Source organism: Neoarius graeffei, chromosome 21 (assembly GCF_027579695.1).
Source record: "Neoarius graeffei isolate fNeoGra1 chromosome 21, fNeoGra1.pri, whole genome shotgun sequence".
Classification (NCBI taxonomy): Eukaryota; Metazoa; Chordata; class Actinopteri; order Siluriformes; family Ariidae; genus Neoarius; species Neoarius graeffei.
The window spans coordinates 61,911,907-61,925,161 of record NC_083589.1 but is presented as its reverse complement, the minus strand read 5'-3'; the positions used below and the strand labels follow the sequence as shown (position 1 = coordinate 61,925,161).

General features: G+C 40.6%; 2 protein-coding genes across 2 annotated transcripts in view; both read left to right on the top strand.

Annotated features, from left to right (window-relative positions):
- The window catches only part of recql (RecQ helicase-like), a 23,345-nt gene extending 18,908 nt beyond the window's left edge, over positions 1–4,437 (top strand). Inside the window, exons 15-16 of the mRNA XM_060903461.1 lie at positions 3,809–3,962; positions 4,349–4,437. Of these exons, the coding sequence (XP_060759444.1) occupies positions 3,809–3,937 (129 nt within the window). The 3' untranslated portion in view covers positions 3,938–3,962; positions 4,349–4,437. The remainder of the gene's footprint in view (positions 1–3,808; positions 3,963–4,348) is intronic.
- Positions 3,942–13,255, top strand: wu:fc23c09. The gene is made up of 4 exons (XM_060903541.1): positions 3,942–3,962; positions 4,349–4,832; positions 11,160–12,066; positions 12,154–13,255. The coding sequence occupies exons 1-4, from the start codon at positions 3,942–3,944 to the stop codon at positions 13,253–13,255; spliced, it is 2,514 nt and encodes an 837-aa protein (XP_060759524.1).

Sequence of the window (13,255 nt, the reverse complement as noted above, 5' to 3'; positions counted from 1 at the left end):
AAAAAAGTTACAACATGGCGCATGACATCAATGCGAGGGACGCTTCGGGCTGTGAAGGTTCTGAATCTTCTCAATGGAAGGACGCAGAGGTTAGGGAGCTGATTTCCATTTGGGGGGATGCAGCTATTCAAGCTAGATTGGATGGGTCATACCGCACCCGGGCGGTTTTACTTCCGTAAACACTGGCCATGCTCACTGCGTGTGACGTCGTCGTATCCTGCAATGCGCATGCGGAACACTTTTAGGTCGCTTTTCGTTCATACTGAGGATCACATACAAGTCGCATATATTTGTTAATGTGAACGACCTCACAAAAAAATCGGATTTCACAAAAAAATCGGAATTGAGCATTAAGCCTTGCAGTGTGAACGTAGCGTAAATTAACTGATGTCCCCTAAAAGCTCCACCCACTTTCCCTTGTTTTGTTGTGTAAAATCAGTGTTTGACTAATGTATAAGCTTGGTTAACATCAGTTAGCTATATTTATTAGAGATTCAATTGACCTTTCTGGGCCAGAAATAGTCAAGAATAGCACATATTTAATAGAACAGTAAATCCTTGACATGTCCGTAGGTGGGAGTGTGTGGCATTACTTATGTCCTGCCCTGTGACTTCTGATAAAGGATTAAGCTTTGTATGCATGTTTTAAAAATAATAAACACACAAGATCAAGGGCAGTGTGATTGAAACCCTTGATGCTCCCTGCAGAAGCTAAACTTTGTCCTGGGAACAGTCCTCCGTTATAAATAATAATAACATTTAAGCTCTTCTTCAAGGGCTATTCATATTTAAATTTGAGTTGCCTTTTAATTTCAGTCCAGGATGTAACTCTAAAGACCTGTTCTTTTCCTGAAACGATTATTTTAATGATTTATTTTGCACAAAGGTCCTCAAGATTGAGAATCAGTTTTTCTCCAACATTTGGACATGCTCCGGTGTGGATTTCATAAAGGTTTGGTTGCTTTAGTTCAAGAAAAAGCTGGCTGTGTGTTCACTTTTATTGAGCTGTACCCCTCATGCTCTCCAATAATCCTGATTGACTCTGATGCTAGCCCGGGTACCGTAAAAAACGCAGAATCAGGAGGAGGTGGAGAAATGTCAGGCACGCCAGTGAGGCGGTGCAGCAGGCTGTGATCGCCATGAGAAAGAAGAGAAGTAAAAGACGACGCCAGTGGCGAGCGCAAAGACAGTACGTTCAGAGCAGCGTGTGCAGCTCGCAGGATGTTAAGCCTGTTGTTAAATGCAGGAGCAGACGCTTTCGCTTCAGAGTCAAGCAGGTGACGACTTCATCAGCAGGGCACTTGGTTCCAATGTGAGGTGGAGGTGTTCTCGATTTCAGTCATCACACTTCGGTGACCTCTGAAGTATCCTCCACGGACTCTGCATGGTGTTATGGGGACTCTATCACTTCCCAGAGACGATGAGCCATACAGACCAATAGAACATGAGCACATCTGTTGGCGCTGTTCCTGCACTGAACTCAGGGGTGGACAAATCCTAGATTAATAGCGAATGCACCAGGCACGAGTGTGTAAATGTGCTGCTCATGCCCGCGGTTTGGTGTCAGGAAATGTATAATAATGTTAGTGGATATGGTGCGCTAGATCAGTTAAATGCATTAATACAGAATAAATGATGAGTTTATGACCCTGTAGTGAATCATGTTGGCCAATGTTTAAGCCACGAGCTTTGATGTTTTCGCTGTGTGTGTGTGGGGGGGTTGTTAAATAGATGGATTTATGGACTGACTGACTACATACGGGCGGCACGGTGGTGTAGTGGTTAGCGCTGTCGCCTCACAGCAAGAAGGTCCTGGGTTTGAGCCCCGTGGCCGGCGAGGGCCTTTCTGTGCGGAGTTTGCATGTTCTCCCCGTGTCCGCGTGGGTTTCCTCCGGGTGCTCCGGTTTCCCCCACAGTCCAAAGACATGCAGGTTAGGTTAACTGGTGACTCTAAATTGAGCGTAGGTGTGAATGTGAGTGTGAATGGTTGTCTGTGTCTATGTGTCAGCCCTGTGATGACCTGGCGACTTGTCCAGGGTGAACCCCGCCTTTCGCCCGTAGTCAGCTGGGATAGGATCCAGCTCGCCTGCGACCCTGTAGAACAGGATAAAGCGGCTACAGATAATGAGATGAGAACTTTACTTACTTAGTTTATTTACTTCACTTACTTAATTTTCCTACTTGAACCATAAAAAGTAATTTAAATGAAGTTTGTAGGTATGAGTGATATCCTAACAGACTATTCTTTACTTAAACTTTATTGACTTGCACCATTAAAAATAATTTAACTTCGTTAGGATATCACTCGTACTTACCGACTAGTCCTTACTTATTTTTAGCTCATCTGGTCTGTCATCCATAATTCAGTTAAATCGTATCTCCTCCGTCAGTTCTCCACAGATTCCCATTCCAACTGTTTTGTTTGAAAGAACTCATCACTCCGCACAAAACTTTGGTTGTTGTTTTGTCAAATATTTTGCTCATGAGTTACTAATTAGGTCAAATTAACAAGGCCTCTCACTAGAATTGTATCTCCTCTCATTTCTCACCTGATTTCAGTTCTGATCGAGGTGTTGGGTCGGTCTTCCATCAGGGAACAAAACCTGGTCATTTGTTTGTTGATTTTCCTGTTGTAAACAAATTGTTTACAGCTTTGTTTTATTTTCAGTTCAGTCGTATCTTCTCCCTCAGTTCTCACTGGATTTCAGTTCTGATTGTTTTATTTGAAAGAATTTGACCTTCTGCACAACACGCGGTCATTGTATTGTCAATTTTTTGCTAACAAATTAGTCATTAGTTCAACTTGACACATTTTCTTCTGATTAGAATTGTCCTTTTGTTGATGTTCCTGTTGTAAACAGTTTGTCGTGGAGGTTGGTTCTCTCACGTCGTCTCAGTTCTGTTTGTTTTGGTCGTCATGGTTGGTTTGATGGCAGGACAGATGAGACGCTGCGCCCTTGATGTTCTGGTTTTACGAACTTTACTGACTTAATTTTCTTTACTTGACTTGCACCATAAAAGGTAATTAATATCCTAACTCGTAAATCAAATTTAACTGATTCCTACAGATTATTCCTTATTTTTATTTACTTGCACATTAATTTACGGTATTTTAACTTGCTTGCTTTGCTTTACTTTATTCCTCAAGAGAAAATTTGGGTGCTACTGCAGTTTAGGAAAGAAAAAAAAATCTACAAATAATAAATGGTTATGCATTACACACACCACACACACACACACACACACACTTAACAAATCACACACAGTACAAAAGGACATGATTAGGTCCAGGAGACGACCTCACACAGATATTCACAATAACCAAAATGTTATACAAAAAAAATGACAAAAACAGACAATTCTGTGTGTGTGTGTGTGTGTGTGTGTGTGTTGGGAGGGTGCTGTAGGCATTGGGATTCAGAATGAGTAGCATGTGCTACAGTTACAGCATTGAGATCAATCTCACCACCATGAGGCCCGATCAGTTTAACAAAAACGTGCTTTCTGAAAGTCAGTCAGCAGCAGGGCTTTTATTTTCTGACTGTCAAACCTATTTGTCCTCGTAGAAACTAAAACTAATAGCCCCAACAGGAAATCTGATTGTCCTGACCTACTGATTTGTCCACCCCCATGAGCTACTTACTAACAGATTATTGAAAATGCTTTTTGGTGCAGGCTTTCTGGAACTCCACCCCATGATAAATGTTCAGGCTGTGTTCTCTTTTTCATTAACGGCTTATCTCTCTGCATTCAGTCTTGCCCACCCTCGAAGGCACGCTGGTTAAAAAAGCTCTTGTGCTGCCCACAGGTCAATCTGACAGGAGGCAGTGGAGATAAGAGTAGTGCCGAGCTAAAACCAAAAGAAGGAAAGAGACCCGCTGAGCGCGCTGGGAAAAACCCCGTGACCAAGAAAATCAAGAAAGAAACTGTTCCCTAATCCCATGAAGAAAAAGAACCCAAAAGTACAGTTTCTTACCCTTTTTTTTTTTTTTTTCAAATTCGCATGAAGATATTGTTTACTCAGGATGTCCAAAAACACTGTTCAGCACTTGTTTGTCTTGCTTGTCCATGTCTGTCACTTCCCTAACATCATAATGCACATCTTTTGGTAGAAGCGTTTTCATAACCACCACCCATTATTATTATTATTATTATTATTATTATTGTTGTTGTTACTTTCTTTTGGCTAACGCAGGATTGTTGGTTCACTCACATGGGAACATGTCAGGGGTGGCTCACATTAACACGCTTTGCATGATTCACTAATCCCATGGATTTGTAATCTGTTGCCCGTCTTCACTACACATTTACCGAATTTACAGATTCACAATGTCCTCTATTTCCTCAGATCGACCAATCAGCTGCTGAGCTACAGGAAGAAACTCACAGATGCTGGAAAGATATCAATACTGATCAAAGTACAAATGAAAATTTAATCAAAACAAATAGCGAGCACCCAAACCCTGAGAGGAGAATTCCCCAATATCAGGAAGACCCCAACCCTTTACAGGCGCCTCGAAGCAGCCAGCCGTCGGTCATTGAAGTGAATGTAGAAGTGAATGTTCAGGAACAGAAAGGCGTCGCTGGAAACGACGTCCAACGTCTTAAAACGGTTAAACAACAGCTGATGCCATCTAAAAGAAGACGACAGCAGTTTTCCCCTCCATCTTCGAAATCGGTTCTGGCCACCTGTCCATCAGAGACCTCCATCATTTCCGCAGCAGCCCTCGAAGAGCTGTGTGACCTCCACAACTACTACAGCAAACAGTTACGGAGGATAAACTACACTTCCCACGAGCAGCTGCAGGATTCCGGTTTCGGAATGCTGACATGTATAAGAGAGCCGCTACGAAGTCTCCGTCTCCCGTCCAGTAATACGATAGCAAAAGGCGCTAGAAATTTATGGACACGTGTTAGCATGAGAAGGAAACTTATCCAGAGATGACCGTATTTACTATTTTGGTTCGAAAACGTATTAAAGTTTCAAATTGTATTTTTGAAAACCCTTGCTTCAGGAACAGTTGAAGTGTTAAAAGACACCAATCAGTGTTTGATTTGTAAGTTTATTTACCTTTTTTATGCTGATGTTAAAATATCTAAAATAAATATAAGAATAGAATAAAAATCTGTACACGCTGTAGTATAGGTTTAATATATTCTATTGTACAGACATGAGTGTGTTACTGGGAAATACACCACTCGTGTTTTCATCCAGAACATGGAGAACCAAAACCGGGACATAAATCTCTGTGTCACTTGTGAAGAAATCGATGAATTGTTTTGATAAATTTGAGGACTGTGTCGATATAATAAGAAAATCACATGTTCACTTGAAGATATGAAATTTTTCTTCTCATGTTGAAAAACTCGCATTTTTCATACAAAATGCATCACAGATCTGAGTGACAGATTTAAATAATATTGTCAGTCTGGCTTTTTTTCGTGGTCTATCAGATATATTCCATTCAGCTAACATGATACTGAACGAGTCGAAGACGAGTAGCTGAATGGAATATATCTGATAGACCACGAAACAAAGCTCGATTATTATTATTATTATTATTATACATTCAGGTGTTCAACGTGTCTTTCTTTTTCAAAATTCAAAATCTGTATTTAATGAAGCAAACCTGGCAGCCATGTTTGTTTACAAATTGTCCCAGTCGCTCGCTAGCGCAGATGTTTTATGTCTTCGACGTGTGACGTCATGTCTTGACAACCATGCAATATCGTAAACCATATTCAACGCTCATCCTCCATTGGGTAGAGTGACGTAATACACGTAGGATAAGCGATATGCTAACAATATTGCATGCTATGAAACCCGCTAGAAGGGAATAGAACACATTATTCCATCGGAAAAGTGTCCTGTATATGTAATAATTCCTGATGTATCACTGATGACATCACTCCCAGTGTTTTCCTGCTGATTAGACGCGCGTTGTCAAAATGGCAAACCGGTTCAAAATTTAAAATTCTTTTTGATTCGCTTGCATTTTTTTTTTGTGGATGTGTCCATATAATACAAAGAATATTACACAGTTGCGCGAAGATATGAAGTTTATCTGTCTTCTCGTGTTAAATATTTTTACTCGTTTGGTTTACTCACTTGTGAATATGTTCACCACTCAGATAAACTTCATATCTTTGTGCCACTAAGTAACATCCCCTCTCTCTCCCTCATATAAAAATTAAAATGACAGCACTGTTAAGTTCTGGCTTCTGATTGGTCAGAGGAGGTTGATGGATTTTTCTATATGTTGCAGTAGTATAGTCACGGCTCATTCACAGGAAACTGTACAGCCGTCACTCCACATAAACAGATTAAAGAAGTTTTGTAATTGCTGATTTGTGGGGTTTCTGTAAGGAGACCGTTATTAACAGTAACAGTCCGGAGTAAAGCTGTAACGAAGTTCAGGACCGAGATGATTCCTCTGTGGTTTCTCAGTGGCTTTTTTTTTTTTTTTTTATTGGTGTTTTTGGTTCTTTGGGTTTTTTTTGGCCTTATTCATTTCAAAAAGGTTTGTGAAGGAATCGCTGCTATGATGTAAGTGAAGTAACTTTGGAAACAAATTGTTTCTTTAATAAATAAACTGTAGTTTTTTTTTTTTTTTAATTAATTCCTCTTTGCTGTGGTACAGGAGGAACAAACCATTTCGAGATTTGTTGCTACAGGAAAATGATCAACTTTAGGGTGGTAACATTAACTCTGCTTCATCATCCCACTCCATCACGGACTTATTTTCCTGTAAAAACACACCCTGAAGTATTTTTATTCCTCTTATACTACAGAAGGTTGCCAATTATAATTTTTAATTTGTTAAAGAATGCCATGTCAGACCAAGTGATTATGGTTTATAGTTTTATTTGTTGTGTTTGTTCATAAGAAATTGGTAAAGAGGCAACATGTAATATGATGGCCGTTTATATGGCTCTGCTGTTTTTGTTTTGTGTTTTGTTTGCCCCCATTAATACAATTTGTTTGATTAGAAATTCTCATTTGTAAGAGATAGTGTTTGTTTTTGTGAGGATTGTAGCCTCAGTTAAAAGTATCCGTTGTTATAATGCTCCAACAGATTAGCGTTTGCACTTTGACCAGTAATAAAGTTTCCGAGCTCAGTGGTACAGACACTCTGTCCATTATTTCAGCTGGTGTGATGAAATCAGCACTGAATTTTCTCCTGACCATCATAACGCAGTACTCCAGGCCTCCAGTAGATGGCGTCATAAACAGACTATCCACTGGGATCCTTCTGATGAAGGAAATGGTAATTTTGTTGGACCTTCCGTCATTATTTTATTAGTAATGTCTGTCTCTCTCTCTCTCTCTCTCTCTCTCTCTCCCCATTTCACTGTCAGAGAATCTTCTGGGTCGAACCCAGGTGAGAAAACTAGACCAGTTCAGCCATCCAAAGAACCCTTGAGAAACCGTTTCCCTTAATCAGTCACATTCTACAGCTAACAAGAAGTTCACTGTCCGCTAGTGAACATTTTGCACTTTTGTTCGTTCTCAAACTCGCTTTAGGAGCGTTTTCATTTCGTTCCTCTCCAGACGCCAGTAAATGAGCTTTGCTGTTAGAATGCTCCTTATAGGCCTGGGAAAGGTGGACATGTAATATGATTAATGTAATTTAATCAGTGGTGAACTTTTACAGATCCAAAGCTTGAGTTTCTTTTAATAACTTCATGGAAAAGAAGCTAAACAAGTGAAATGTGTATTAATCTATATTGCATAGTTTTTTTTTTTTACAATTCTATCTCTTAAACATCATTTTTGTTATGTACACCCTTTTTAACTGCCCCCCCCCAACTCAAGACAAGAAGCAATATATAGCAAAAAGTTGCAGCTTAATATATAATATATTAAAACCACTGTGAAGAGACAGAGGGGGAAAAGAGGAATTTAAAAAAAAGTTTTTAAAGAAAAATTGTGCCTGTCCATGTGCACATCAACAAATCAAAACTGAAACAATTTCACAGAGGGAAAAAAAATAGATATACAGTCCTGTGCAAGTCTTCAACACATGCAAAGAAATGTTGTAGAGAATGAGACTGTCAAAAAAAAAAAAAACACTAAGGAGCAGTAACCAGTAATAAATGAAAGTCAGTATTTGGTGTGAGACGACCCTTTGCTTTAAAAAAAACAACCAAACAAAAAAAAAAAAACAGTAGTCTGAGGTCAGTTTTATGTGGAAATGATCTGTAGGTTTTCCTGAGCATCTTACAGAACCAGCCACAGTTCTTCTGGACACTTTGACTGTCACACTCACTTCATTTTTTTTTTATTATTTATTTATTTTTAAATCTTGCATAATATGCTACTTTCTGACACATTTTTCTGTAACGTTAGTTTTCCAGCACAAAATTAAATGTTTATAACTCTAAAATGTTTTAGTATCCACTCGATATAGAAATCATGAAATAAAAATCTATAACAAAGTCTGTGTGAAAAAAAATATACATATATATATGGCGGCACGGTGGTGTAGTGGTTAGCGCTGTCGCCTCACAGCAAGAAGGTCCTGGGTTCGAGCCCCAGGGCCGGCGAGGGCCTTTCTGTGTGGAGTTTGCATGTTCTCCCCGTGTCCGTGTGGGTTTCCTCCGGGTGCTCCGGTTTCCCCCACAGTCCAAAGACATGCAGGTTAGGTTAACTGGTGACTCTAAATTGAGCGTAGGTGTGAATGTGAGTGTGAATGGTTGTCTGTGTCTATGTGTCAGCCCTGTGATGACCTGGCGACTTGTCCAGGGTGAACCCCGCCTTTCGCCCGTAGTCAGCTGGGATAGGATCCAGCTTGCCTGCGACCCTGTAGAAGGATAAAGCGGCTAGAGATAATGAGATGAGATATATATATTAGTGCTGTCAAAGTTAATGCGATAATAACGCGATTTTAAAAAATAGTACCATTAACACAAATTCTAATTTGGCCCTGCGAGACACCCGTAGTTTCTGTTGAGGCTTGTCGCGCGCTGCTTCAATAAGAGTACGTGTGAGTGATGGAGAAAGGCATAGACATATAAACATCCTCGCCGCCATATTGGATGTGGCAAAGTGGAGATTCTTCAGCCGTCTCTGGTATAGCGTCTAGACAGTAGCCGAGAATAAAGATGCCTCATTCATGTGCTGCGTTTAACTGTACCAACAGGTTTACCGTCCAAACGAGATCACATGGGATTACCTTTCACAGGTGAGACTGGAAAAATACTTTTCAATACTGTTCCTTCAGTCTTCAGTTTCCCAGCTCATCTCCACCGGGGGGGGGGTGTAGAGTTATAAGCAGTGAGAATTAGAGAATACAGTGCCACACTATGATGAACGTTTTTATTTTTATCTGTTTTTTTTCTTCTTTTATGGCAAATACTTCTCTTCAAAGCCCTGTGATGACCTGGCGACTTGTCCAGGGTGAACCCCGCCTTTCGCCCGCAGTCAGCTGGGATAGGCTCCAGCTTGCCTGCGACCCTGTAGAAGGATAAAGCGGCTAGAGATAATGAGATGAGATGAGACTTCTCTTCAAAAGAAACTAATGAAGAGTAAAATAAAAAATTTTTTTATTTTCACAGTGATATGCACTTTATTTTTCATCCCTTGGTTTTCTCATCTAATATGGAAGTTATGGATGTCAGTGGCTGTGACATGTTATGCTCTGCAATAAAATAAAAAATTGGTACAAAGCAAGCCCATTCACTTTTTTTATGCTGATAAGAGAATTACAATGGTTTTTCATGTGACAAAAATGTGCGATTAAATTGCGATTAATCGCGAGTTAACTATGACAGTCGTGACATTAATCGCAATTAAATATTTTAATCGCTTTACAGCACTAATATATATATATATATATATATATATATATATATATATATATATATATAAATGAGAGCCTAAGACTTTTACACAGTACTGTATATACAGGAACAAACATTTTTGAGATTTAAAGACATAATTTCAAATGAGAATTTCTGGAAGTGAAAGACAGTCTGTACTTTCTAGCTTGTTTTATTTTAATGTTTATCCACTTGTTTGTGCTCAAACTCGTTAAGGTCTTACATTTTTGGAGTTCGCTCTTCTGAACAAAAACCTGGGAGCGTTGACCAGCTGAGCTCAGGACTATTTGTTATCGGTTATCAGTTGTTATCGGACTATTTATGTTACCAATATGAGATGGGTCCCGTATCACAGACCTGAACCGGTTCCTGTCAATCACAAACTGAAGTGTTTATATCAAGCATGAAACACTGACCAAGCAAGAAAATGTCTACTTTCCCTCTCACTTTGAAACATGAGTGTTCTTACAATGAGGTCGAAGGTCACCAATTTGGCTGGAAAACATTTATCACTGGAGCGACAATGGGTAGAAGCTCCAAAGGAAAAGTAAACAGTTTCCTTAGTAAACTTTGACCTGTCTGTACAATCTTCTTCAGCCTTGATTGATCCCAGAGATTCCTTTAGTTTGGTGTGCGAGTGTGACAAAATTCTCATAATGCATTTTTTTTACATGGTTGCCGCTTGACAATTGGCTGCTGTATCCAAGTACAAGAGGATATATAAACTCTTAGATTTTTTTTTTAGTCCTTTTGGGCCAGTGTATGTTTCAGGATAACCCAGCATGTCGGTTATAAGCTCTATAACTCAAACAAAGGGCTGAGAAGTTTGTTTAAAGTCTGAAGGTAAGACCTGTGCTTCAGATGTTTCATTAATAGTCTGTAATCTTCCTGAATTTATTAACACACTCATGATGTTTGATGCTGCACCAGTTCTGGGAGCCAAATCAAATAATTGTAGGTCAAAATATCGCTGGAATCGTGTCCCTTCAGTCTACCAGGTTGTGACTACTACTACTTTAACTGGATCTCGTCTTCCTTCTTTAGTTCTTCTAAGTGAAAAATGAGAACAGTCATTTTGCTGGTTTGGATCTTTGCTGCAGTGGTTAAAACTTTAATGCTTCAGGCAAGTAAGTACTGAGTGCAATTACACAGGGACAAATACATAAAATATGCAACAATGTCTGATTTTGCGGTTCCTCTGGTTGCTGGATGCTTGTATAACTTAATCAAGACCATAGTGCTTGGTATGTTTCCACTGGTAATAAATAAGATTTTATTTCTTTCATTACCAAACCCTTGAATTAATTTCCCTTGGGTTGGTTTATTCCCTCCGACAGGTCTGAATGTATCATCTCTTCAAAACGTGTCTTTGGAAGATGAGACCTGGACTGACCAGAGTCCTGATCACCTACAGCAACCTCCAGCAGTGGGGGACGTCGAGCTACAATGGGAGAAAGACTGCAGAACTCGGATTACCGCAACAATAAAAGAGGAAGAGAAGACTGACGTTGTACACAATCAGAAAATTGGGGAAGACAAGCATCAAATCCTGAAAGAAGCAAAGAAGGTGGAGGAAGGTGGAAAAGAAAGCAATGAGAGAAAGCAATGTCATGAAAAAGGACAGGATAAAAGAGTGGACGAGGAGAACAAAACCAGAGATGAAGAACAAATTCAGGAAGAGAATCAGGGTGTAGATCCGTCTATAACTACATCAGTAGACACTTCCCGTGCTACTCTCTCTCCTTCTCAGTATTTCTTATCCACCATCATTCCATCTTTGATCACCACTCTGAGTACTCCGAACATTAAACCAATTAACCCTGATCTTGAATACCAAAATGCATCTCTCTTGGGTACTCGCACAAGTCACTTTTCAGCTCGAAAGAACACATCTATACTAACGACCAATAAGAACAGCACACATGAGGGTTCCAAAGAGAATGTTGATGCTGCTCCCAGGGTAATGGCAGTCATGGCTGGCTCTACCACCATGAGCTTACCCAGCACCTTCAAACCCAAACCAAAGACTAAACTTCGGAAAATCAAAGACAAGCAGACACCAAAAACAAAGAACAAGCTTCACAAGAAGGTGAAGAAGAAGAAGAAGAAGAGCACCACCAAAGCTCTGAAAAATGCAAAGCAGATGAAAAGGTTAAAACAGGAGAAAGATCAGCTGACCACTGCCTCATATTTTCCATATTTTGAAGATCATTACTGCCCACCAGACTGTGTTTGTTATGGAAGGTGTGTATTAACCACAGCTTTACATATGAGTTTAACCTCTTTAAAGTCCAGTGATTTTTAAAGTCATGTGCTGTCTTGTTCTTACAGGGTGGTGCAATGTTCAGACAAAGGACTGGACAAGGTTCCCTATGGTATTCCATACAATTCCCGCTACCTCCTTCTTATGAACAACCACATCAATAGCATTCCGCTGGACCTACTTTCACAGTACCTTTCTATTGAGTTCCTGGTGCTGAGCAACAACCATCTGGTAGACAGTTCCATCAAAGGTGCCTTTGAAGGCATCCAGACACTAAAGAGGCTGTACTTGGACCGGAACCTCCTCCAGAGTGTCCCTACTGACCTTCCAGTCTCACTGGAAGAGCTCCATCTGGATGGGAACAAAGTGAAAGTGATGTCTGAGGTGGCGTGGTCTCGCTGCCCTGGCCTGCTCATTCTCAGTTTGAGCAATAACAGTTTAGAAAGTATCTCATCTTTGTTCCCTGTTGGAGTTTTGTCTCCATTAAGCAGCCTTCGCACACTTAGCCTCTCCCACAACCATCTTACCTCTGTCCCCTTGCACCTCCCACTTAGCCTCCAAGAGCTTTACCTCAGTGGTAATCTCATCCAACGCTTCCAGCCAGGAATTTTTCAGGGCAAGGCACAGCTTCAAGTGCTGGACCTCAGTGCCAACAGGCTAACCAACAAGGGTTTGGGCAAGGGTGCACTCATGAATGCCACCCAGTTGGAAAGTCTCAACCTAGAAGGGAACTTCCTGAAGCATGTCCCTCGTTACCTTCCACACTCCCTAAAGACCCTTAGCTTAGAGGGAAACTCCATCTTGAGCATCACCAAGGCTGCGTTTCTCTCACTTCCACACCTGGAGCACCTCGGCCTAGCCCGCAACAAGATCTCCAAGGTGGTGCCTGGATCATTTCGGGTGCTTCCTTTGTTGCACCAGCTGGATCTTAGCCACAACGTGCTTCACCAGGTCCCACGTCAGCTTCCGGCTTGGCTCGTTTATATTGCGCTCAACCATAACAAGATTCGGTTGATTCCACGTGATGCATTCTGCTCATTCAAAAAATCCGAAGCAGCCAAAAGTCGTCTGATTAAGGTGCAGCTGGAGCACAACCTGGTAGACTTGGACAGCCTGGACAAGATGGCTTTCAGCTGCCTAAGAGGCTTTCAGGTGGTGCACTTTTACTGA